The sequence below is a fragment of the Rhinoderma darwinii genome, chromosome 9 (genome assembly GCF_050947455.1).
Source record: "Rhinoderma darwinii isolate aRhiDar2 chromosome 9, aRhiDar2.hap1, whole genome shotgun sequence".
Taxonomy (NCBI): Eukaryota; Metazoa; Chordata; class Amphibia; order Anura; family Rhinodermatidae; genus Rhinoderma; species Rhinoderma darwinii.
In genome coordinates this window covers 53842848-53870250 of record NC_134695.1, presented here as the reverse complement: position 1 = coordinate 53870250, position 27403 = coordinate 53842848, and the positions used below count along the sequence as shown (strand labels likewise).

Below are 27403 nucleotides of genomic sequence, written 5' to 3'. Positions count from 1 at the left end.
AAAGTCTGAACTTTTACAATATATCATTATTTAGTCCGCACAGTGAACGCCGTCAAAAATAAAAAATTAAAAGCTCATGTAGCCCAAAATGGTACCAATATAAACTACAGCTCTCCCTGCAAAAAAATAATCCCTCATACCGCTAAATAGATGGGAAAAAAAAAAGTTATGGCTCTCAGAATATGGCGACAAAACTCAAATTTTATTTTTAACAAACATTTTTTTCGTTGTAAAAGTAGTAAAACACAAACAACTATATCAATTTGGTATCGCTGTAATCGTATTAAACCCGCAGAATAAAGTTAACATGCAATTTTACCGCACGGTGAACGTCGTAAGAACAAAACCACCCAAAAGATTGAGGAATCACTGTTTTTTTTTTCCTATTCCACCCCACAAATATTTTTTTTCCAGTTTCCCACTACATTATATGGTACAATAAATGGTGCTGTGAAAATCTGCAACTCGTCCCGCAAAAAACAAGCCCTCATACGGCAATGGTGATGGAAAAATACAAAAGTTACGGCTTTTGGAATGTGGGGAGGAAAAAACTAAATTGAAAATCCGGAAAGGGTTACGCAAGACTAGTTAAAAGGTAGATTTTTCCCGTGATGGATTGCAGCAATAAACATGGTTGCAAAACTGTACATATTCTTTCAATGTAAAAAAAAAGTGTTCGCAAGGATTAGATTCAGCCTCATAGAAATGAAGTCATGATTTTTAACAAAAAAACATAGCAAAAAAAAATAAATGGTAAAAAAAAAAACATAACTATGTTGGTAAAAATAAATAAAAGGTTTCCAGTCATTTAGGACGGAAACTTTAGACAAACGTCCTTGAACATGATATTCTAGTACATGAGGAATAGCGGAATGGAAACAACGTAGCAGTTCAACTAGTTGAGGTGAAGAAGACTTGCAAGGTGCGTTTATACACTGTAACAAACTAACAGCTATGCCATTTATCTTGTGAATAAAGCTATACGTTCAATATAGCTGAATTTACTTAGACTACTCCCTCCTACATTAGCACCGAGAAGATTTATTATAGTAGTAAGTCATGAGGGGGAAAGTAACTTCAACACCAGATAATACATTTTATAGTCTCTGACATACAAGGAGGGGTACACATAATATATGTAGTAAGGAATAAATAGGTAAGTATATGATTAAATACGTTGCAACATAATGAAGAGATAAGAGTGCAAACATTACAACAGTATTACATTGACATTGATGAATATATACATAGTATATAGAGTTGTATACAGGAGAGGCTACAACAAGCTTCAGATGTTTAAGCTAGTCCAAGACTGAGACATTATCTTTATGCATCTATATAACATGCACATACATTTAAAACTGGAAAGATACCTTAAAGGGGTATTATCATCTTAAAGGGTTTTGCGGGAATTTGATTTTGAAATCCTATTCTCAGGACAGGCCATCAATATCAGATCGGTGAGGGTCCTAGTCCAGGCACTCCCAAAGATCAGTTGAGTAAAGTGGCCGCGGGGCTCTGGTCAGCACTGTCTCCCCTTTATTCATTACTATATATATATATATATATATATATATATATATATATATATGGCGCGGTGCCTGATAAGCAATGAAGGGGACAAAGTGCTGATCAAATCACTGCGGTTCTTCCAACTGATCCGTGGTTGTGCCAAGAGTCGTATCCCGATAGGCCATCAATATCAAAGTCATGGAAAACCCCTTTAAGCATTTATGGTTTATTTGACCTCTGGGACCCTCACCTATTGGAATAATGGGGGACCCCTATTCAACGAATCTTGGTTGCCTCTCTCTCCAAACAGTTCAGACCCTCTTCATTGAAGTCTATGGGAGAAATGGAAAGAGTTAAGTGCTGCTTATCTTCATTCAGCTGAAAGGCGAGAGTCCCAGAAGTGGGATACACACCTATCAAGCATTTATGGCCTAACCTTTGGATATGCCATAAATGCATAAATTGGAGATATCACATTAATGCAATTGCAAAATATATATAATTTTGCTCCAATATGTAAAACAGGAGGCCAATATAGACAGTTTTCTGTGGACCATTCTTAGGTGGTTAACTTGACCTACATCAAATTGCCTATGGTCTAGTGTCACAACAATGAATACAAGTGGAGCAATGTTTGTAGCACAATGAATTCAAACATTCCTATTAGTTGTAGGAGTTACAATGTTAATCGGGTCTAAAGCTTTAGATTCAAGAGAAAGCTATTTTTTACACATAAGTGCTATTGTCAAATTGACGTGTCGCTTAGTATCCCACTTCTGATGCAAAGCCCAGATACGAAAAATAGTCCTCCTTTCCCTTATATAGGCTGATGATGTATTGAAATAATATTTATATTCTTTCTTAGATGACATTTCTGGATATTTAAGCCTCAATCTCGTTCTGCTCAAGAAAATAAATTATCTTAAGCCATGCCTCTGTCGTGGTCCGATCTGTGGGACGGTTCAGTGAGAATTGGGACTGTTGGCAAATATGAATGACCGCAGTACCGGGGCACAGATAAGGCCTGCCCATGTTTTTCCATTAAGCTACGCCCCCTTTCTGCCGTGGCTGCATATAAAAATGAAGCAAACCACCTCTCAAGTCTCCCTTACTCACCAGCTTAGCACTAGTGATTGTCTTCTTACTGCTCTCTGGCTGGTCTGGGTCCCCCTCCCCCATATTTCCCAACTTTTTGTATGGTCAAAGAGGGATAATTATGGTTCATTGTTTGACAGATCCATGTGTTTCATGCGTATCTATATGCCTGAATAGTTTGTAATTTGAATATTAGAACAAAAATCCCAATTTTTAAGATCCACATTGAACCAAATGATAACATAATATCCAAATAGAGGGGTCTAAAACAGAACTAGGCAGAACCAGACAAGCAATATAGTCAGGTTTTTAAAAAAAAAATTCCAGGTCAAAAAGACGGACATTTAAGAAACAAAGAGTGACAGAGAAATGAAGTATGAACTGTCCTTCCAAAAGAGGGACGTTGGGGAGGTATGCCGCCTCCGCTACACCGGTTGTATGTCCGCCTCTGTTTAAACCAATTAGATAAATATGGAATAAAGTAATAAAATGGCATTTCAATTATTATAGTCTTGCTCTAAGCAACAGGTGGCAGGAAAGTAAAGGAGTGACTTCTTCTCAAAGTCATTGCACTCTAGAAAATAAATGTATAACTACATTTACCTTTGCGCTGCTTCATTAAGCACAACCTGTAATGAGGACAGGGGAGCAGTCGGAGTCTCCTGCAAGAACAAATGGTGCTGATGCTTATCAGTGCTCAGTGAGGGCAGATGCTTCTTCGGTTCAGCAGAACAGTTTGTTGTGGGCAGCCTGGGGCTTTATGGCTTGTGATCGCTCAGTGGAAAATGTGGACCTTGGCACTGAGAAGTGAATAGCTCATACAGCACATTTAAAACAAAGTAAAGACTTCCACCCCGCAATCATCAGTTTTGTTTTATCCTGACAGACAGGTAGTTGCTGTAACAAAGTGCACAGTTTAAGAACCTACTGTCAAGTTTAATTCAAGGTATTATAGGAAAGAATGATGTACATAATGTAACCCCAACGAAGAGTAGGAATATATACAATGATAGATACTACATGCTGTAATATCACAATCCGAAAGAAGAGGCAGCACTCCAGTAATGTAGAAAAATCCAAAAATTATTCACCCAAAATACAGGCAACGTTTCACCTTCCCATTGAAGGCATTTTCAACCCTCATACTGTAATATAATATAAAGGATGTGGGTCAGTCCAGTAATAAAAACTAGTGCAAAGAAAAACTGTTATCCATAGCAAGAATCAGTATTGCCAAGTCCAAAATGACAGAGGTATCCCAAAGACATAGGATACAAAACTATGGGGGGCAAGAGTTGGCAGCAAAGTATGGGGGACATTCTCAGAACAAAATAAAGCAAATACGTAGGTGAAGAAAAAGTATTGACAAGATTTTAAAAACAAAAGGATGATGCCTTTGAGACATATAATTCAATAGGGAGTAGAGGATAGAACAATCGGAAAAATGTTAATAATAAAGTAAGCATAGCCTACATTAGTGGAGATCAGCAGAGACCTGGACCAATGGAGTCTTGATGTACATGTTTATTCAGCGCAATAAAATTATATGGCAATTATCCAATAACTCTATATTGTCATTTACTAATATACGGCTTCTTACTAAATTGTCCCCGTTTGCGGATTGAGAACACGGTCACGTGTTACCGGAAGTCCTGCAGTTCACTCAGCAGTGATGACGCAGCGACACGAGCTCACGTGACCAAGAGTGTTCTCCGTGTCGGTGCATCATCAAATCACATGGCTACTAGGGGGCTGGCACAGTGACGCTATTGAGGAAGTAAGCCAGCCCTCTTCTTCCATTCCACTCTCTAGGCAGTACACTACCCAGCCCATGCACAATGTGGGCCGGGATAGAAGAGCACAGGTGATAGAAGGGAATGCCAGGAATTGTAATTTTACAGCTCACATTGAAACTGCAAGTCCCACCTCATTACCGGAAGATAACAAGAGGCCCTGGCAATAAATTGGGCTGCTACAAGTAACATAAAATTATGTTTTTGGCCACTCAAACTACTAGTAGCCATGCTTGACGGTATTTGCAGGCGAAATTTGTGGAATTTGTTTTTTTATGGTCCTCTGGATAACCCCTTTAATCTCCCCCAAGAATAATATATACAATGCCAAGATAGTACGTACCATACAGGGCCAAGTAAGATAGTACATATAATGTCCATAGAATACAGTGTCCACAAAAATTACACATACAATGACTATATACTGCAGAGTATCCAGAACAAGAGTGCCATACAACAGATGGATAGTGCCACACAACACCCAAATACATATATTTTTAATGCTATTTTTTTATTTATAATAGCTGCTTATATGAATATTACAAATAGTGCCCATGGAAGTAGTGGAAATAGTGCCCTTGTTAGCAAAATACCGTGTTCCTTTAGTGCCATATGTACAATACTCATTTAGTCAACATACAGTATGAAAGTTCACCATTTAGCCCCATTCAACCTGCATGCCCTTCATTCTTGGCTAGCCAGAGTCTCGATGCACCACCTGCATAGCAATGGAGATCAAGATGTATTTTGCAAAATTCTGCAAGTTTGCAAATATACCTACCATACTAGTCAATTTTATTTGTTACATCACATATTATTCTATAGATAAACGTATCACAGCTTTGAAACCTTTTAACAGATGCAACAAATTCAATGTCTATATTTTAACCATATGAGGACTTATGTTTGGGAGAAATTCTTTAAATGAGATCTAGATACCATAGATCTGAAATCAACTGAAAATATAATTCTAATTCTAAAGGATATAATTTAGATGGAAATGCAATGGGGGTTTCAGTAAAACATGTTCATGCTTACAAAAAACCTTATTATTGCAGTGTGACATCTTCATACAGCAGAGGAGCAGTATTAGAGCATTGCTGTCTCATAGACTTACATGAAAGATCGTTTTAATAAAATGCTTTGGGATTTGGGATTGAATGTGCGCGCAATAGGAAAATGCACACACTTGCTGATATAACCATTTTGTGTTACTGATGTGCCCACAAATGCACTTATGCTGATAAAATAACATTATCTAGTGTAACTTGTTAAATCTACTTTACTAGGAGCAGATTTGAATTAAGCAATGTATTCCCTATATAACAAAAAATGCAGTTAGCAATTCTCTTCATATCCCATGGTATTGGGAATTTCTCCATTCACTGCACAGTACATGTTGTATGTTGTTGACTTGATTATACATTAAAATCTCATAGGATGAATATTCCCTAAAAACTGTGCATAGAATCTAGTTATTTTATTGGTTTTCCATTGTGGCTTGTTTATATAATGTATAATACAAAGGCTTAATGCTTTCTATCAATGCATTACAAACAGTATTTCTCGTATGCAGCCTCTTGAACTCGATAACTCATTGTCTCCACAAATTTACAGCTGAAATAGGAAATGAAGCCGACCATGGGGCATGCAATCCCACCCAGCCATCAAATGTACCAATTGCTAAAATAGCAAAGGAAAATACAAAATATTCTTCCTTTGCAATGTCTTCTTCTTCTGTCATCTATTGCATTCCAAAGAGATTGCTTATGCTAATATGTCTTATAAGTTCAAGAACCTTGGAGATTTCTCCAGCCACACCATTCCCACCTCATTCCTGAAACTAGGAGACCACACAACCTCCTGCAAGCCTTATCAGGAGGCAGTAGAGGTTATGTTATTGTAATTCAATGCTTTCTTGCAGTCATGAAACTATGAGTCCATGGTGGCAGCTGTTACATCTAAGATTGATCTAGTTGTCTATAGTTAACCTTTTTTAAAGCCCAAAAAAGGAAAACTTGGTTTTGGCTGTAGATAGAGCTTCTCAACCCATCACCAAGTTTTCCTAACCAGGGTTTGTTGCTTTTAAGACCAGGTAACTGATTCTTTCCTTCTCTAAGTAAAGAAAATATTGAAATGCTTTGATCTTTGAAATGGTTGGTCCCTGTTATCGAAAACTTAGACTTGAGGTGCCTTAAAAGGTCAATCGAACCAGAACAGAATTTTCAGTATTTGGACTGAGACTAAAATTAATGGCATAAAATGTTGCCTTATGTATGCTACATTATATGCTTGGTGCTTTATTCTTTCAACTTGAATAACTGTGGGCACCTCTTCTATCAAACATTCAGAATGGTTACTTTCAATATTGGAAGAAAAAAACGTAATAAGCGAGAGGTTTCAGGACGTAAGAGTTCTTTCCCTAAACTCTCTCCACCTACATCATATTTTTTATAAAACTTCTTCAAAAGGCAAATAGATATTAAACTTAGACAATGAAAATACTGTGCTGGCACCACTGAAACCAATAACATATCAGTATGTGCAAAGTCTTCAGCATTACTGAGACCACTGTATGTCATATTACTGCAGGGGGAGGACAATATATATATATATATATATATATATATATATATATATATATTTCATCCTGTTACTGTCATTTAAAACTGCCCAAAAACACCCAATAGATCGAGGAAATAGTACACATTATTTTAGAATAAAACCCAGTAAGGAATGTGCGGGATGGGAGACAGTTACCCATTGGGTGTATCCTGTTTTAATGATTGTCCATGGTCAAGGGAAGAATCTGTAGCTGTAATATATTCAAAAGATAACTTAGATCCCCAACATTATGATTATAAATATAAACAATATTATTACATTCATTTGTCTTGGTGGATTGTACCTACTCAACAAGCAAACTAGACTACTCTCTGATTCAGAGTATGAGGTTAGTCCCCCATCTAGCATGAGGAGAATGGGTGAAACATTGAAGACTTAAGCTGGCCATACACTTTAGACAGCTGTCGGCCGGACTATCATTTGGCCGACAGCTATACCTCTCCACTCCCCCGAACACATGCATGTTTGGCTTGGCCGAGCGTGCATGTGTTTTCATTAGGGAGAAGAGAAAATGTTGCTGCCAGACTCCTCTGACAGCGGCTTATCTACTAACAGTCCCTATGAATATGATAATATTCCTATCACCCCATTTCCTTTCCTTGGTGTTATAAGAGACCCACATTGGAAGATGGCTGCATAAAACGCTCGTGGAGGAGTGTCAGATGGATATCCCCTATTTTTAAATCTATGGAATATTTTCATGGATTTTTTATCAAATTCCTGATCAGAGGAACAATTTCTACACACCTGCAGGAACAGTCTCTTCATATGCATCATAGCATCCATTCTCAATGGCAGACATAACGCTGGTCATGACCCATCATACAACAGATCACAGCGGCCTCGGGATTGACCCTTCTGACTTATAATGAGGTTTGTTGAGTTTCCATTGTGGTTTCTTTCATTTTGATGGCAAGGAGAGGACTGCATACTGTGCTATTCTTGCTGTCAAATCTGATGAAATTGCCAATGAAGGCTCTGAACGGCAGTGTGAAATAAAGCCTTATTTGCTGGAACTGGAATATCCCTTTATTGTGTGATATGAATGGGGCTTAGTTACACATTTTTCTTCTCATGTTCCCGCTCGGGATCCTACTTTGTTATCGTAGATATAAAAAATAAATAAACTTTATGTGCAGATCTCTATATGCCTGACAAACACAACCGTTCAAGTTTCGGAGCTATCACCTAAAATTTGTACTAATTTCACATGATAATGAAATCATTTTAGACAATTATGTCAGACAAAAAATAAAAATGATATTTTTAAGCAGCTGTGTGACTCATACGCATTCCAATTGGGTCACGTTCATTCCTCTGAGATAGGCACCTGCAAGGTACAATTAACAAAGCTGACATTGCTTTTTAACGGAAGAATTTCCCTATTAATTACAGTAAAATCCATTCATGCAGGCTTGCGTTAATTGCTACAAATTGCTAAGCAGTGGACTGGCACAGGTACAAAAAGATTACTGTGCATTATTGCATCTCTTCATCTGCTTTTTTATTCTTGGTCAAACTAAAGAATTGCTTCATTGCTTTCCTGTAAGTGAGCAGACAGTAAAAATTGCTGTGTTTGAAAAGAAAGGGCTAATGGTATGCCCCTAGGCAAATTACAAAATTAAAATGTATATTTTTCTAGCTCATTCGGTCCTAAAGCTTCCAATCTCTACAGGTGCTCAATACATCATGTAATGATTCGCTTATCTCAATAACAACTCATAGTTACCAGTGGGAATTGATTAGACTCTATGATATACAACATTAGCATAGACAATTTTTTACAAAATTGGAATTTTTCCTGAGACAAGCTAATCCTGGGAGAGGAAGAAGCTGGCTGATGGGAGTCCTTGCAATCAACTGTAACCTGTTGGAGGGGCACAATGTAACAACATGTTCTTTCCAGCAATGCCACGTCCAATGTGTTTTTTAGCCAAAACCCCACCTATATAATCTCCAGTGGCAACAAAGGATTGGGCTTGTTAAAATCCAACATGCCTGATCCTTATTTCCCTGCCATCAGGGGAAAGTCAGGACACGTTCACGTACATCAGAGAGTCGGCAAGTCCTGCCGAAATCGGCGGGTTCGGCCGACTGTCATCTAATGTTAACAAGCACCTTTAGTTTCACAAGACCTAATAGGATTAGTGCTTGCCAGGTACAGGCGAGTCCTTTAGCAAGAAAACTAGATATATCCACTTATATCTTAAACACTATCTATTGTTATTTTTTTAAGGTCTAAATTATTTTCATAAAACAAACCAAAGTAAATGTTGGTGGATTATTGAATTGTGGCTTGAATTGATCTTTAATAAACTACTACATGATCAGGAACTATTATTCCCCTCCAGCATTTAGATAAATTGTACACATTTCTTTATATTCTATAACAATTGGTTTCAAATAAATTCCAAGACAATGTATAAGAAAGAGATGTATTTGTATTTTTAATAAGCTAAAAAGGAGACATTCATGTTCAACATGTATTCAAATATCCACTGTCTTACAAAGCATTTCTTCAGACATCCAGATCTATTTTATTATTGCTAAAAACTATTAATAAACGTATTATAGTTATACCTTTTTTTTATTTATAACACTATCGTACAGTACAAACATCCATAATTTAGTGAAAATAAAACATCATGCTTAAGAAATATAGCACATCTTCAAGCTTTCGGAGTCCAAAAAGAAACTGAAGATGACTGCAAAATAGAAACTTTCTGAAATGTCTTTTTACAGTGGTTTGTCTTCTGTTATATTCACATCTCCAGTGTTTATCTTGTGTTCTTCTTCTGACTTGTTACCCTCTGGTTTGGTCGAAGGAGGTTCATGTAACTGCTTAGAATTAGTGGGAAGAAAAATTAGAAAAAAAAAATCGAGGGTGACCAAAAAAAAAAAAGCTAAAAGACAAGTGAAAAGTTAGCAAATTGTTCTCCATAAACTACAATAACAAGCATGTGGCTACGCTATGAGTGTTTCACACAGAAGAAGTCTTTGGACCAAAGAAACCTGTTTTGATTTGTCAGGTCTTCATATTTTCCCCATGTGAGCATTACCTGAAGTCTCATTAACTTTTGGTTGGTTCTCCCTTCTTACATTGGGACTGTTTTCTTGACATCTCACATCGTTCACCAGAAGAGCAATATCCATATGTTAAGATTTAATATACGTACATCGGCTTACTGTGTACTTTTTTTAATGGCAGTTCTGGTGGAAAATAATAGGGGACTATGGTAATGATGTGTCCATATTATGACCTTGTGAATCCGTTTTCTTTTTCAAGGTTCTCAATGAGAAAGCATTGCTAATTACTTTAATAGCTGCTGGATACAACTATAAAAATATCAAACTTCCTAATATTTGTTGAGTGAAAATGTGAACATATTACCTTCTGGGGGAACATAGGATTGGTGCAGTGCAAGTTGTGACGTTTGGCCTTTTTGCGCTGCCCTTGCCACTTTTCAGAAAAGGGGGCATGGCTGTGCAAATGGGGATGGGGCCACACTGGCCCAACACTTTTATTATGGTTTATGCCAGAAAACTAGGAGCTAGATTTCACTCTGTAGGGCATAGCAAAGAAGAGGCCCCTGCTGGAGGCCGTAGAGGCTCCCCCACCCACCCGCCCAGCGGACAATTAAATAAATGTAAAAAAAAAAATGAATGCTCAGCTCACCGCTATTCTAATCCCCTTTGGGTCCCCTCAGCATGACGCGGATCACACAACGTACTGACACAGGGCAGTATCAGAATGTGGTATGCGATGCACCTCTGAAGACGTTGATGCTACGTCACATATACAGATGTAGCTAAGTCTTAAATTACTTGCAGATTAAATAATAATATATTGTAATAGTTCAGACTTTTGCGGTTGCAGTGATACCAATTATGTTTATTTTTTTATTTGTTTTACTATGCTCTAGGGGGAAAATGGGAAAAGGTTTGTTTTTTTTACTTTTAATATTGTTTTTTATTTTTTTACATAAAAATAAACTTTATTTTACTAATTTAAACTTTTTTTTATTAGTCCCCCTAGGGGACTTCAACTAGCGATCATTGGATCGCTTGCACTATATACTGCAATACTAATGTATTGCAATATATCGTCATTCTGACAGGCTTCTATTAAGCCCTGCCAGAGGCAGGGCTTAATAGGAGCCCAAAGATGGCGGACCTGGGGGCCTTCATTAAGTCCCCAGGCTGCCATAGCAACCATCGCCCCCCTCTTACTATCAATTTAAATGCCGCAGTCGCTATTGACCGCTGCATTTAATTGGTTAAACGAGCGGGATTGCGCTCGAGCATGATCCCGCTCATTACTGTCATTACTGTACACCCGCATTGTATGGAGCGCGCTCCCTCTGTGAGCTTGCTCCATACTTCCCCTACCTGGCTATGACCTAACTGTATGTCATATGTTGGGAAAGGGTTAACAAAGCCCCTGGCCCAGTTGGGTATTAAGGGAATTGAGCTCAGTAATTGAAAGACGATTGTATCGCATCTTCTTAGACTCTCTTGTAACAGGATCAGTGCCACAGGATTGGAGGACAGTTGATCAGTTAATTTTAAACAAAGGTAAACAGGTGAAACCCAGAAACAACAAGCGTCCAGTAAGATTGACATCTATGGTATGTAAAATACTTGAAGGTATTCAAAGAGATGAACTGCAAAAGCATATAGCGAGGAATAGTCTAATAATTGATAACCCGCATGGGTTCATGCAAAATGGGTCTTGCCTAACCAACATGCTCAGTTTCTATGAGAGGTAAGTGCAAATGTAAATGTTGATCATGTGACTGATGTGATATATCTGGATTCCGCAAAAGCATTTGCTGCTGTACCACACAAAAGCCTTGTACTGAAGTTAAAAAAGCAGGGACTGTGGGATAATATATGCACTTGGGTAAAATATTCATTAAGGAACAGAAAACAGGGCTAAATTCAGCAGTGGGGTACCACACGGATCGGTGTTAGGCCCAATTCTTTTACATGTGTTTATTAATGACCTTGTGGTTGGGATTGATAGTAAGGCGTCTGTTTTTGCTGATGATGGAAACTTTGTAGGATACTTAAAACTCTGCTTGATTGTAAAAAGTTGCAGAAAGTCCTAGATAAGTTGGCAGCATGAGCAAAAACATGGCAGATGAATTTTAATGTTGATCAATTTTAAGTATTCTATCAAGGCTGCAGGAATAGTATTAATGCATATACAATAAATTGAATAAAGTTGATGATATCAGAACAAGAGAAGGACTGTTTATTCTGGTTACAAGTAAGCTAAATATCAACACTCAATGTCAAGTAGCAGCTGCAAAAGCAAATATGATTTTAGGGTGTATAAAAAGGAGCTAAAAGCCTGTGATTTAAATGTAATATTACCCCTGTATAAATATGAAATTCAGTTTTGTGCTCCATATTGTAAAAAGGTTATAGTAGAGCTCGGGAGGGTTCAAGGGCGGGCTACTAGATTTTTAAATAGGATAAGATGTTTCTCTTACAATGAACGGCTAGGAAGCTGTGGCTTGTTCAACTTGGAAAAAAGACACCTTAAGGCTGGGTTCCCATGTAGCGTAAATGCTCCGGAATTTCCCCAACAGAATTCTGTGCGGAAATTCCGCAGCGTTTAAAGTAGCAGCAAATTGGATAAGATTTAAAAAAAATCTCATGCCCACACTGCGGAAAAAAACATTGCGTAAACATTAATGAATTGACCTGCGGTGCAGAATTTAAATCTGCAGGATGTCAATTTATGCTGCATTTTCGTTGCTTTTTTGTTGCAGGTTTTCCCCATTTAATTCAATGGGGATGCAAAACCGGCAACAGAAAGCCAGTGTTGCGAGTTTTACATCAATTCTGGGTAAAAAAATCACAACACAAAAAATCATACTTACCCAGAACTCTCTCCTTCTTCCTGCATTCCGGCGACCTGAAATGACGTTGCATCCCATTTGACCGCTACAGCCAATCACAGGCTGCAGCATCATCCAGGGAGGCCAGAAAACGTGCAGAGAAGAGGGAGGGGGTAAGTATGAACAGATTTTTTTTTCACCACGCTGCTTTCCGCAATGGGTATTTCACTATAAAAGGTAAAATAAAGCAAGTATTTTTAAAACCGTATGCAAAGATTAAAATATTATTCACTTACCAATTTGTGTTTAGGACAAAAATCAAAGCTAAGCATGATAAAGAAATGTTTATTTTCTGGTAAATTTTTTTGCTAGAATGCATATGTTCTCTCCAAAACCCAAGAGAGCTTTGCTTTAAGTCTAATTCCTTGTGCTATACGTTACTTTACTGTATAAGAGCTCATGCACATGAGGGTATTATGGTGTCATACATAGTACTATTTGGACAAAGTCATACTATGGCACTTTTTTTTACCACCATATGGCTCCAATTTCATATCGAGGCATACAGATTTTTTTTTATGGCATGCTCCATCGGATGTTGTATTACAGAGGTTTTCTCCCCCAGAAGCATGGGCTCAGTGTGCATGAGGCTGCAAGGTGTATAACATGCATATATTGAGTTAATAGAGCTAGTGGGACTGCATACATTGCAAACAAAACTAAATATGTTTGTGTCACCTGGAATAACTCTTTAAAGTAACTGTCACAATACTATAATGTACCTGCAAGCTCGGCTCTAATTTCATAGTTTTGTTTATCAGTGTTGCATTAATGTGATGTAATCTGCAGATTTTTCCACCCTAAACCAAAAAAGGAATAAAGAAAACAAAAATTAATATTGAACATGTCTTTAGTAGAATTTAGTAGCATAAAAAGCACCAGGTGAAAATGACAAATAAATAACATTGAGAAGTATTTGCAATTGACTTGACCTTTCGGCAAACAACAACATTGATGGAATTAGAACGAATGCCCTATAGACTAGAAATACAATAAAGTCAATGAGTAATTCTGCTGTCATAACTCACAGTGGAGCATGGCTTATGAAGGCAAAGGCTAGTAGTTCATCTGCCGCAAAGTTCACCCAGCCAAGAATGACTAATAACAGATGTCAGACGTTACAAACCAAGTCACAGATGCTCTCCGCAACAGAGAATTATAGTAAGATGTGCAAAATGCAACATTTATGGAAAAGCAAAATTCACTTAATCTAACAGAACTAAAAACTAAATGTATTTATACTCTGTTGATTGTGGGGAGGGGTCATAACTATAGAAAGGTATCAATAACATGGTAGTAAAGGTGGCCATGTAACATAATATTTGATAGAATATGCTAATATTATTACCCGCAGTTTACACCTCCCCCTTGGCAAACTCTTTTTTTTTCTAAAGTTAGCCTCTCTTGGTCCGGACTGGCTGTAGACCACGACTTCTCAACAGCTTTCTTCCAGTGCTTCCCCAGTTAAATTATGTTAATTCCTGGGGCTCACCAGTGGCTGATTTCCATGCCGGAAGGAAATGTAGATGTGGTCTGGAGATTGTGCTTCTTTAGATGTAACAGTGCCCACATAACAGTGCCAACCAGATTACTAGCCACAATGTCCCCAGTGTTAGCTGAAGTGTCCAGAGTAAGCCACAGTGTACACGGTGCTAACCACAGTGCCTCCAGTCAGCAAAACATTTACCTCCCATGCTCCTGCCTCTTCTGCTACAGGAAGGAAATGATACGTTTATTCCTGCATGCTTGTTACTTCCTGTTCCTGTGCTGATCGACACAGAAGAATGATTTCCTGAATGAAGGGTTCTGTGATATAGTGTCTCTGTGAGCCATGTCCTGGGACAATGGGTAACTTATGCTGGATCAGAGTACTCATCAAGAATTGTACGGTGCCTTATGAGTGAGGCTTGCCTTAAAATTTGCAGACCACTGTTGTTATACTGATGGAGAATATCAGCAAGCACAAGAAGACTATCAATAATTATTATGTTCCTACTAATGGTAGCAACTGGCAGTAAGAGAGAGATATATTTCTTCCCTTATTCCTTTTACTGTAAATATAATTAATATAATAAATGTATTCATATAATAAATTGATAATCCTCACATCTTTCATTATTATATATTGTGTATGTGTTTTATATTTTGTGTGTAAAGCTTTTTATGGAGATTATGTACAAGTTCATGCTCAGGGTAGAGTAAAATGACAACTCGGAGCGCAAGCCCAGAATGATCCTATATTATACCCTTTGAGGGTTGAGAACCTGGTGGGTAGAGGCAAACAAGCAGAAAGATCTATTGTCCGAAATAAGGAGGGATGTAGTGCCATGAACCAGCATCAGAAAGATGGAGAACAATTTAATATTTGCTATAGGACTTTCTCACCCCATGTACCCCCATTGGCTCATGGTACCATAATCCAACACTGACAATATTCATTACAAAGGTGACGTGCAAAACGAGTACCAACCTTGTTACCCTATTGCCCACCACTAGGTCTAGTGGTAGTTTTACAAAGCCAAGCCTGTATCATTTGCTCATAAATGAATGTTCAGTTTAATTACATACATATTGTATAAATTTTCTTACTGAAGAGGAAATATTTCTATAAATCTTTACAATGCGGAAAGATTTGTCATTTACAATATGTCGTCCATAAAATGATACTAAATTGTTTTGCTAGTCTGACATTTATGGTACCAGCTGCCTTCTTCGCCAGAAAAAGATACTGAACTTCTTTACATTGATCACACGGGAGGGGAAGAATAATTCATATGTAATATTATGTTTGACTCAAGATGTAGTGCTGCTCCGGAAGATTCGCAAAATGAAAGAATTTTCTTTAACTGTAAGCAAGAATTTTCTTGTCAGCTCGGATTATGGATTCCAAGTCTTATAACTAGTAATAAAAAAAGACAGTAAGTGAGTTTATATATGTTTATATCCTTGTCTGTTATAAGATATCTTACCGAAGAGTTAAAAAAAATAATATATATTCCGCCAAATAGGAATTGTTGAAGGATGCCAGTCATTTTCATCTAATTAATGAGAAATATTGTACAGATGTAGCCAAGTTTATCTAGACTGATAACTTGCTGCAGCACGCAACAAAAGACATTGAAAAGTCACGTTAAAGTGTCTTGACACTGTGTATTTAATGCCTTAAAAGTCAAGATAAAGATGGCAACATCTGTACATACAGAGGCTTAGCTTAAAGCTTGTAAACCATTATGCAAATGCTATACCCACTGTACACCCCATATCAGAGGCATATCTTAGAATTTTTATGCCCGGGGGCAAATATTCAGTTCGGACCCCTCCTGCAGGACTATCTATCTCCCTGCTCTGCCAGCTTCTCTTTGGTGCCCCCTACACCACCCTGCAGATGGGACACATGTCTTACCATCAACCATCCTGGCTAAACCCTGACCATTACCTAACCAAATTTTCTATCATGTGGCCCCATATGTGAGGAAATCACACATTGTAGTATTTGTATATAGTGAACACATGATATATTAAGTTGTATAGTGAGATAGATCCAACTAGTGTGAATTATTGATTATAAGCTAGTTACTGTATGCCTTCCCATTTATATCATGAGCGGGTATTTGTGGGTATTTTATGCCCCATTCACATGTTCCAGAAAAAAATCACGACTGTATATAGTGAACATGCTGCTCAGTTAAATATATAGGGTATCTATATATAGATAATGCCACATATTAATATTATTGTGGCCTACACATGTGGAGTTCATCGTCGTCAATCGGAATACAATGAGAAGATTTTATAATCCACATCATGTTCATTATTGATGGAGATTCTGCATGGAAAAGACAGGGATTTAGTTTCATGGCAGGATAAATGCGAGGATTTAACTTCATGCTAAACCGGAGTTTCATCTGTGGATTTCTGCCGTGATTTATCTTCAATATCCACAGCAGATTTTTTTTTAGCTAACAATAAAAGCAAAAAAGTCATCTATTTATTTGTCTATAGCTCCATATCTACCCTATTGTTATTTGCCATATCTACCCTATTGTTCTTTATTGGTCACGGAATTTTGACTCATCTGTAAATAGAACATTGCGGCTGATTTCTAAATGTATTAATGTCTTTTTTTTCTGGCAAAAATACGTAGAAAGATATGGCATTTGGGTATATCAGACTTTTTCCTATCTTTGTGATGTCATGAACACTGAGATAGGAAATCTATGAGATGTTTGTGAATTCCGGGTTGACAGGTTACTGTGGCCTTAAGGTACGTTTAAACTGGCCAGTTATCATCCAAAGATCATAACAACAATTGGCCAGTGGGAATGTAGGAAAAAGGTTAATAGTAAATGTAATAGTGACATAAAAATCACTGTTATTATCGGCAGGATGCCACTCGTATCGACATTTCCAATATCTCCAGATGACTAGCCCATGGCTCTCGTGAGAGCTGTCACTTGCCCTAGGAGCCTGGAAAAACTTTCCAACACTGTTCCTACCAGCAGAGAGGATTGTAAAAATAGAAATGTCCATCTTCTGCACTGTTCATCAGTGGTTTGAAGAATCATTGCTTGTAAAGGGGCATTTGAAGGGCGCCCTCTTCTAGGAAAGTAATTTTTTTCGTTTGTACTTAATGACAAACTATTTGAGGAGCTCCCATAGGAAAAAAACAAAACGATCCGTACGGTGCATTAAATAAATAACAATGGTGAATATCTAGATATCTAGGGGGACAAATAATTTTCCCAGGCAATATAAACGTAGACATACAGTTCCATACATAACATAGAGAAAGCGCATGGGGCTGTTAGAAAGCCCTTAAAGAGAGAGGAGGAGTCAGGAAGATTTAAGGAAAGCAATCAGGATGGATATGAGCCTAAGGGTTATCAAAAAGGTCATAGCATGATGGGAAAACATACACAAGGCCGTTCTGTCCTCTGTGCAAAAACCATATGGAGGGCCCACTTTGATCTTTGCTATGGGGTCTCCTCCTTCAATATACGCCACTGTCATCAGCAACTATATAAATCTAACGTCATGTCCTTCTAGAGTCCTCATCACAAGTGCCGGTATTCTTTACATATATTATACATACACCTTATGTGCAACATGACGGAAACACGTGAAATATATATGTGTGAGAATTTATTAACCCTTCTACGCCAGTTTCATGAAAATTGCGACTTTTGGATCTTTTACGTCACCATCGCCTCTTCTTCAAAGAGGGGGTGTGTCTTGCAAAAAGAGAGTAGTGCCACTGTGGCCCGACATATTTATACATATTTATTATAATCCATAGTATATGAATTATAGCGGAAATTTCACTCTGTGGGGCGTAGCAAGGTAGTGCCCTATGCCTGGCCTCATACCTTGCGCCACATCAGACTAACCCCCTATCAGAGTATCCCCCACCTAACAATGAAAAATGTAATAAATAAGTATACTAACCTCAACGCGTTTCTTCTCCCCTCCGGATCCCCTCAGTCTCTCACTACTGGCCGCGGCTCATATAACATAATTACACTTGGCAGCATCAGGACTTTGTATGAGCCGCAGCATGTAAGGGGGCCCCAGAGCAGAGAAGAGAAGATGAGGTAAGCATCCATTTATTTTATTTTATATCTAATGGGAGGTGGGGTTGGATGCTAAACGGCTGCGATCAGTGCGCTGCTCAACCAGTATGTTCACATCACCCACCTCAAAAGCTTTCTAGAATCCTATCATCTGTGTGTAGTGAAATACTGGACCATTTCTTCGAGACAGAAGAGTTGCAGTTCTATGAAATAATGTTGAAATTCTTTGATGGTCCTACTCTATCCTTGCAAATTGTCTAATTTCTATTTTTCTTCAGGTTCTAAGCTGTGATAGATTCCTCAGCTATTGATCTTTATTTCAGTGTACTTCACTATTACAACTTGATAGCAGCATTCTGGAAATCAAGGCTTTTAGATATTTTATATAACGCCGTATATTACAACAGGACAATTGGAGAACGACAATAAAAGTAGTTCTTCTCTAAATGACCTCTAAAGTCATGGCTAGAAGAAAAACATTGACGGAGAAAGTATAGCCATATAAAACTGTCAAATTCTACTCTAGTCAGCCTTATTTGCCGACCCATCTCCGCACTGAACCCCATCAATGTGTTTAAAGTGGCACTATGAAGGATACTGTAAGGCCATGAAGGTTTATTTGTAAATATCACATACTGCACACTTTTTGTCATTCTTTTTGTATTTTATCACAAAAATATTTTAAACAAGAAATGTACATAACATTATACACTCAGAATCTCATGGCTCGTCTTCCCATAGAACATCTTCCTAAAGGGTTTGGACAATCCCTTTTTGTTACTAGGATCCCCCTTGGCTATACTGATTTTAGGGTATTTTGCAGCTGGGACCCCTAGTGATCTGATTTAGGCCCTGTTCACACGGATAATTTTGCAGGCAGAAAATATCTGCTTCAAAATTCCTTCAGGAATTTTGAGCCAGATTTTGACCTGCCTGCACTTTCTTGCTGAGGTTTTTGCTGCGGTTTTCAAGGCGTTTTTTGACCATGGCCATTGAGCACCACGGTAAAAAAATGCAGCAAAAAAACTCTACCTCCCATTGATTTCAATGGGAGATTAGAGACAGAACTGTGGGAAGAAAGAGCAAAAAAACGCCTCCGTCTCCCATTAAATTCAATGGGAGGCGGTTTCGAGCATTTTTTTGGCGCTGATTCCAACATAGTTTCCACGTCAACATCAGCGCCAACATTTTTTTGTGTGAACAGGGCCTTAATCTGCAAGAAGCCTGGCGGCAAGTGTCTGATTCTATTGAAGCACCACCATGGAAAATAAGTATTACGCAGTGCCAACTGAAATCAAAGGCCGTCCATTTGAAGCACAGATGTCCTTAGTCCTCCACAGTGGGAGATACTCTTAGTAGCTGCTCTCTATGCTTGCTAATAGGTGAGGATTCAAACCAGATGACCCCCCCCCCCCCGTATTAACTTTTATACCATAATAGGGTATTTAAAAATATTTTTTCTAAACAAGATAACCCATTTAATATAAGAACGTATAGAGGGGGGGGGGGGGGATTTGCTAAACTATACCCGCCTCTTTTTTGACAGGGGCCTTCGTCACAGATCCAGATGAAAAAGCAGAAAATAATAGCGTGGTATGTTGGGCTATTGATTGTGGCAAAACCATGGACACCCTGATGGAAACCCAATGAACCCAATTAAAGTCAAAGGGCTCTATCGAGCGCCAATGGTGTTTGTCATACAATGGAACAGACCCTTCTAGTCTTTGCGTTGTTCTGCTCTTCTAAGGGTATGTGCACACACACTAATTACGTCCGTAATTGACGGACGTATTTCGGCCGCAAGTACCGGACCGAACTCAGTGCAGGGAGCCGGGCTCCTAGCATCATAGTTATGTACGATGCTAGAAGTCCCTGCCTCGCTGCAGGACAACTGTCCCGTACTGTAAACATGATTACACTACGGGACAGTTGTCCTGCAGCGAGGCAGGGACTCCTAGCATCGTACATAAGTATGATGCTAGGAGCCCGACTTCCTGCACTGTGTTCGGTCCGGGACTTGCGGCCGAAATACGTCCGTCAATTACGGACGTAATTAGTGTGTGTGCACATACCCTAACAGAGCAGAGCAATGGAAACACCAACACTGGTGTAAACCCAGCCTCAACTAACTTGTCTTTAATAGCTTAACCTCCTGCTCTAATTTCAGCATTTACCAAACAGCTGGCAGATTGTCTTCTATTTAAATGACATCTATCTTGTTCCATCCATCTAAGAAAATCTTGAAAAGTACATAAACACCAATTCTTCACTATACCCATGCACAATACAGATGCAGTAACCCTAAGGGTATGTTCACACGGCCTATTTACGGACGTAATTCGGGCGTTTTTGCACCGAATTACGTCCGAAAATAGCGCCTCAATAGTGCTGACAAACATCTGCCCATTGAAAGCAATGGGCAGACGTTTGTCTGTTCACACGAGGCGTAATTTACGCGCCGCTGTCAAATGACGGTGCGTAAATAGACGCCCGCGTCAAAGAAGTGACCTGTCACTTCTTTGGCCGTAATTGGAGCCGTTATTCATTGACTCCCATGAATAGCAGCGCCAATTACGTCCGAATTGACGTGGCGTTCAAGCGCCTGCACATGCCGGTACGGCTGAAATTACGGGGATGTTTTCAGGCTGAAACATCACCGTAATTTCAGCCGTTACGGACGCCCTCGTGTGAGAATAACCTTAGGCTGAGTTCACACGAGACAGAAACATTGTATAACAGCACGCAGCGTATCCGTCCTGTGCGCCGCATGGAGTTCCGGTTGAAAAACCGCACCAAACTGTGGTGCAGTTTTTCCACTGTGGAAAACTGCAGCACTTAGCCGGCTCCTGGGAAAATGTTTCATGCCATGCTTTTTTTTCTGAGTTGCGTTTTCTGTGGCGGGATCGCTGCAAACCAGCCGCAAAAAAAACGCAACAACTGCTATTTTTTGCGGGATTGAGATTGCCATTGAATTCACTGGGGAATTCCCACAACAAATAAGCAGCGTTTACGCAAATACAATTGACATGCTGCAAAATTAATTTCCGCACCGCAGGTCAATTTCTAAGCGTTTTTTCCGCTCAGTATTTACGCGTGTGTGCATGAGATTTGTTCAATCTCATCCACTTTGCTGCTACTGTATTATGCTGCGTTTTTTACATCCGCAATTCCGGATGGAAAAAACGCAGCAATTCCACAACGTGTGGACGAGCCCTAAGTATGCCATTATCCACAGTGCCCCATAACAATATCAGCAGCCAGTTCCCTTCCAATAGTTTAAAACAGTACAAGGAAATGTTTGACTTTTGAATAATCTCTTAAAACGAGACGCATCTAGACGTTACCTAAAAGTATTATTATGAGGACAAGGCTCCTAAAAATTATAGATTTTTGGAAATCCCATCTCCTGTAGCTCTAATTATATATTGGTGCAGAGCTGTAATCTTGCAATATATTTACAGCATAACTGCTATAAATGTAGGGCTAGATTTGGTCACAGGTTAATACCAGACATTTTCCATACCGCATTGTTGTGGCTGAGACTGGAAGGTAATTATAAATTCATATCCTTCTGTTGCTAAGAAACATTTATATTTTCTGCTCTGCTGCGCTCATTCGTAGGTTTTTAGAAAATGTTAAGCAATTTTTAAGAATTAAAATTTTAATAAGAACTGGTATCACATCTAAAATCCTACAGATATGATGTCCTCTTTCTTTTTGTAGGTCATGATATCAGAGTAGACTCAGCATATTCTTTTCCAATAGTATTAACCAGAAATAATCTTACAGCAGTTCTACTTTGAACCTTCATTGACCCTCCGCAGCAGCCATGTGATCAAGACTTAAAGAGGCTCTGTCACCCCATTATAAGTGCCCTATCTCCTACATAAGGAGGTCGGCGCTGTAATGTAGGTGACAGCAGTGCTTTTTATTTAGAAAAACAATCTATTTTCACCACGTTAGGAGCGATTTTAGCTTTATGCTAATGACTATCTTAAAGCCCAACTGGGCGTGTTTTACTTTTGACCATGTGGGTGTTGTACAGAGGGGTGTATGATGCTGACCAATCAGTGACCAATCAGCCTCATACACTTCTCTCCATTCATTTAATCCGCGCATAGTGATCTTGCTAGATCAGTACGTGCAGTCACTTACACATTTACATTACTGAAGTGTCTTGACAGTGAATAGACATTCCTTCCAGCCAGGACGGGATGTCTATTCACAATCCCGACACTTCGGTAACGTTTGTGTGGGACTAATGGTATGTTCACACGGCCTATTTTCGACCATTTTTCGGGCCGTAAACACCCGAGAAACTGCTGGAAAAATCGGAATCAGAATGCCTCCAAACATCTACCCATTGATTTCAATGGGAAAACGGCGTTCGGTTCCGACGGAGCGTTTTTCGCTGTGTTTTTTACGCGCAAAAAAACGGCCACGAAAAAAGAGTGCAGGACACTTCACTTCTTGGGACGTTTTTGGAACAGTTTTCCATAGACTCTATTGAAAAAAGCTCCAAAAACGACCGTAAAAAACGGCGCAAAAATCGCGAGTGGCACAAAAAACATCTGAAAATCAGGAGCTGTTTTCTCTTGAAAACAGCTCCATATTTTGAGATGTTTTTGACACTGCGTGTGAACATACCCTTACAGCACAGCAAAGCGTAATCTCGCTGTAAACTGTAATTTACAGCGTGATCTCGAGAGATTACGCTTGCCCTGCTGTAAGTACCACACAAACGTTACCGAAGTGTCGGGATTGTGAATAGACATCACGTCCTGGCTGGAAGGAATGTCTATTCACTGTCAAGACACTTCAGTAATGTAAATGTGTAAGTAAGTGACTGCACATACTGATCTAGCAGGATCCCTATGCGCTGATAATTTGAATGGGGAGAAGTGTATGACGCTGATTGGTCACTGATTGATCAGCGTGATACACTCCTCTGTACAATGCCCACATGGTCAAAAGTAAAAACACGCCCAGTTTGGCATTAAGAAAAAAATTAGCATAAAGCTAAAATCGCTCCTAACGTGGTGAAAATAGATCGTTTTTCTAAATAAAAAGCACTGCTGTCATTTACATTACAGCGCCCATCTCCTTATGTAGGAGATAGGTCACTTATAATGTGGTGACAGAGCCTCTTTAAAGGGTATCTCTGTTTAAAACACAATGGGGTGGGGTGTGCGTTGGAGCAAAATCCGCCTAATTTATTAAGAGGCACACACCTTTTAATAAATTAGGCGCATTTCCAGCTGTCCATGCGCTAGAAAGAGAAATCTACGCTGGTGTATAACCTATAATAAATTAACCCCAATGACTTTCTCAAGCTTTCTTCTAAGGCCACAGTTAGCACATGACTTGTTTCTGCAAATCTGCACCACTGTCTTAATTGTTGGTTTTATTTTTTTTATCATGTAGGACTTCTCATTCTATAGTGTGAAGATTCAGCTCTTCTATATGTGTATTGTACTTATACATTAAAGGCTATGTACACCTTTGAAAGGTTTTTTTATATAAAAATATCTATCAGTGTATTCGGTGCAACTTTCTAAATACATTTTATTAAAAATAATTTTTACTTTTTGAGATACAGCTGCTTTGTATCCTGTTTGCAGAGCAGCTGTATCTAGTGCTGAAACCTGTATCCGTCAGGTCAGCAGTACTGACGTGTTCAGTGACGCAGGACCGAGCTGTTACCAAGCAGTTACATCTAAGGCCGGATTCACACGAGCGTCTTCGATATCCGCATGTCGGCCGCATTTCAGTCCCGCTGACCTGACAGATTCAGGTCTTAGTGCATGATACTGTATACAGGATACAAAGCAGCTGTATCTCAAAAAGTAAATATAACTTTGAATCAAAAGTATTTAGAAAGTCGCACCAAACACACTAATAGACATTTTTATTTAAAAAAAAACAACAAAACGATTTCAATGGTGTACTACATAGTCTTTAAAGAGACCAATTGGAATAAAGATTTCCAAATTACTAATCAAATATACATTTTAATGAATAGTAACATACCCATTGTATTAAATTTTGTCAAACCCAATTTCATAGGTCCTGTCTGTGTTTACCAGATGGGCTTTTAGTTAATGCACAATCCCACACTTTGGCATTACAAACACTTATGTTTCATAGAATATTTTATACTGAACACATGTGTTCTGAAAGGGGTCATATGAGATAAAAAAATATATATATTTTCAAAAAACAGTGCCACTCTTGTCTATGGGTTGTGTCTGGTATTGCAGCTTAGGCCTATTCAAGTTAATACTACTGAGCTGCAATCCCAGACACAGCCCAAGGACAAGAGTGGTGCTGGTTTTTTTTACTCTACCCTAATACATCCTGTTTAATATAGTATGCATCAAAAGGTGAAATCCAGCAAAACCTCATATAAAATGTAAATCTTGAATCCATTAAATTCAAAAAGCTTAGTTCGGTAATCCATGCTTACGTCTTTGTTATTCATGATCGGCTCGAAACGCGCAAGCATTACATGGATTGCCGACTAAGCTTTTTTAACTTAACGGAATAGAGATTTACATTTTATATGAGGATGTACTGGATTTAACCTTTGGATGTGTACCATACTTCGGGACACCCTCTTTGATCCAGACGCCGACGCCACGAGGTACGTGGCGTGAGCTGACGTGAGCTGACTTTTAAAATTACTCCTATACATCCTATTTAAGTCTGCATCCAGTTCAATGGGCAGTCATGGGACTTACTGAGTGCAACCTATCCTGAACCCATGGGAATAGTATGTGCAAGGAAAAAAAAATGGCTATAGTAACCAATCAGATCAAAGCTATTTTTTTGTAGAAGAACTTTAGAAAATGAACACAGCAACTTGATTGGTTGCTCTGAGCATCTCCGCCACAACCTTCATTATATTACACATAGTGTAGTGCTGTATACTGACTACTTAGTTTCATGTACTGTAAACCACATTCATGAATATCTATCAGTTCTGTCAATAATATCTGTACATTTTGAAGAATATTTTTTGTTAGAGAAACATACCTGTACATTCAATGTATCCCAGTGTGGATGTTTGTGCTTTATTTCTAAATTAGCCTTTGTTTCTTTTTGATCTTTTTATTTCCATTTTTTTGGGGAAGTTCCAAAGTTTAGATTTTGATCCAGTCCATTGGATCTTTAACATGTGCACTGGAATGCATTATGGTAGGTGGGAGTTGGAAGAGTATGCAAACCAGTTGCCAATCTGATCTCATCATTTGAAATCTGTTTTTGCCAGAATTTTTTTTCCAGGCAGGTAACTTAGCATAAAAAAATTATAATTAACGTAACCCCAGCGATCAGCTTCAATCTGCAGAGGAACCTGCAAGTGTTTAATTTCCTTGCAGTCCCACCACAGGAAAAATAAATTATCACATGGTGCCCATTGAAATCAATGTGCTGTCCATATACTACATGGACAGATCAGGTCCTCCAGAGAAAGACACTCTTAGTAGACACTCTCCGCTCCAGCTAATTGATGGATGTTCCAAATTAGGGATTCTCCTTTATTAGCTCAGAAAGTCCTAATAGGGTGTTTAAAAATATGTTTTCTAAATTAGACAACTTCTCTAATTTTCCTTTTTATTATATTATTTTGATAGAAAACGAAAAGTTGTTAATTTTCAAATACTAGTGTGACTATAGCAGTTATTTTCTTTGTTTTGACCAGTTTCTATAAAAAATTATCTTTATTATGTTAGTATAAAATATAATCAACCCCCTATTTTTCGGAGATGATTCACAATACACTGCTACCTTATGAGGTTCAGAAAGGGTCAACCATGTTCCACAGCCAGGACATGTTACATGTTAGAAATCCGTGACCTGAAACAAGTTATTTAATTTCCCGGAGGTTCTTCCATACAACACGTAGCCTACGCCTCCACAGGCACACATTTTTCTCATTTTGTCACTTCCATAAATAATCTATCTGCAAAGACGAAAGCTGTGAACACTTAGGGATATATGGGTCTATAATCCATTTGCACAAAATTAGTCTGGTCTTGTATTAGAATTATTGGCAGATGTTGTTATAATGGGTTTACATAGACACAAGTATCTCTTAAGCATGAATTGGGATATTGTTATACACAACTGGTGGCCACAATGTGACTCAGGAGCCACATGCCTCTTTCATGTTGCTCCCCACTACCTAATCCCATACCAAACAAGTGTCCATGATTTAGTGAAACAGTCCGGGACTCCTGATGCTTTCCCAGATCCCAAAACATCTGTGACATTTTCTTCCCCAGTTTGTCTTTTCCAGAGCTGATCCCTGAGTGCAGATATTGGTACATATGAGGCTACGTTCATATCACGTTTTTTGTCTATATTTGATATATACTCTGGGAAATGTTCCTGACATATACATCAAACATAGGCTGTAGGCCTAGGCCAATAGGCTATAATGATATTCATTTAACATATACATCATGAAAAGGGGGCATGAGAGTTCATAGCATATCCATTAAAATGATACTATTATAGACTATGAAAGTCTATTATGAAACACTAATGCCAGTCTTTTCATCAGTTTAATACATCCCATAGGCTATAATAACATCTGTTTAATGGATACGTCATTAAAATCTATTGAAAAGCTCATAACGTATCCGTTTAATGGATGTCTGTGATGGGTGCCGTACAGTAGCATCCGTCACCCATAGGCTACCATGTTAAAAAAAATATATGTTTGACATGTACGTTTTTACTGGATTCTGGGAAAATATAGCGTAGTCTCTTATGCTATTCCATGCCTTTACGTTTGGTAGTATATGGGACGTACATCGTCTAGATGGAGACCAAAAGTACACTCTTTGTCCTCTGTCTGACAATGGAGCCCTATGGAAATGTTTAGTGTGCACCT

The 27403-nt window shown here is 38.5% G+C and overlaps 1 protein-coding gene across 3 annotated transcripts in view; it reads right to left on the bottom strand.

Annotated features, from left to right (window-relative positions):
* Window positions 1-9543: 9543 nt before the first annotated feature.
* LUZP2 (leucine zipper protein 2) overlaps window positions 9544-27403 on the bottom strand; it is a 374406-nt gene continuing 356546 nt past the window's right edge. Inside the window, exons 12-13 of one of the 3 annotated variants that reach the window (XM_075837712.1) lie at window positions 13657-13734; window positions 9544-9866 (exon numbers count right to left, since the gene is read on the bottom strand). In XM_075837712.1, the coding sequence (XP_075693827.1) occupies window positions 9762-9866; window positions 13657-13734 (183 nt within the window). In that variant the 3' untranslated portion in view covers window positions 9544-9761. The remainder of the gene's footprint in view (window positions 9867-13656; window positions 13735-27403) is intronic. The other 2 variants (XM_075837713.1, XM_075837715.1) reach the window with 2 other exon arrangements.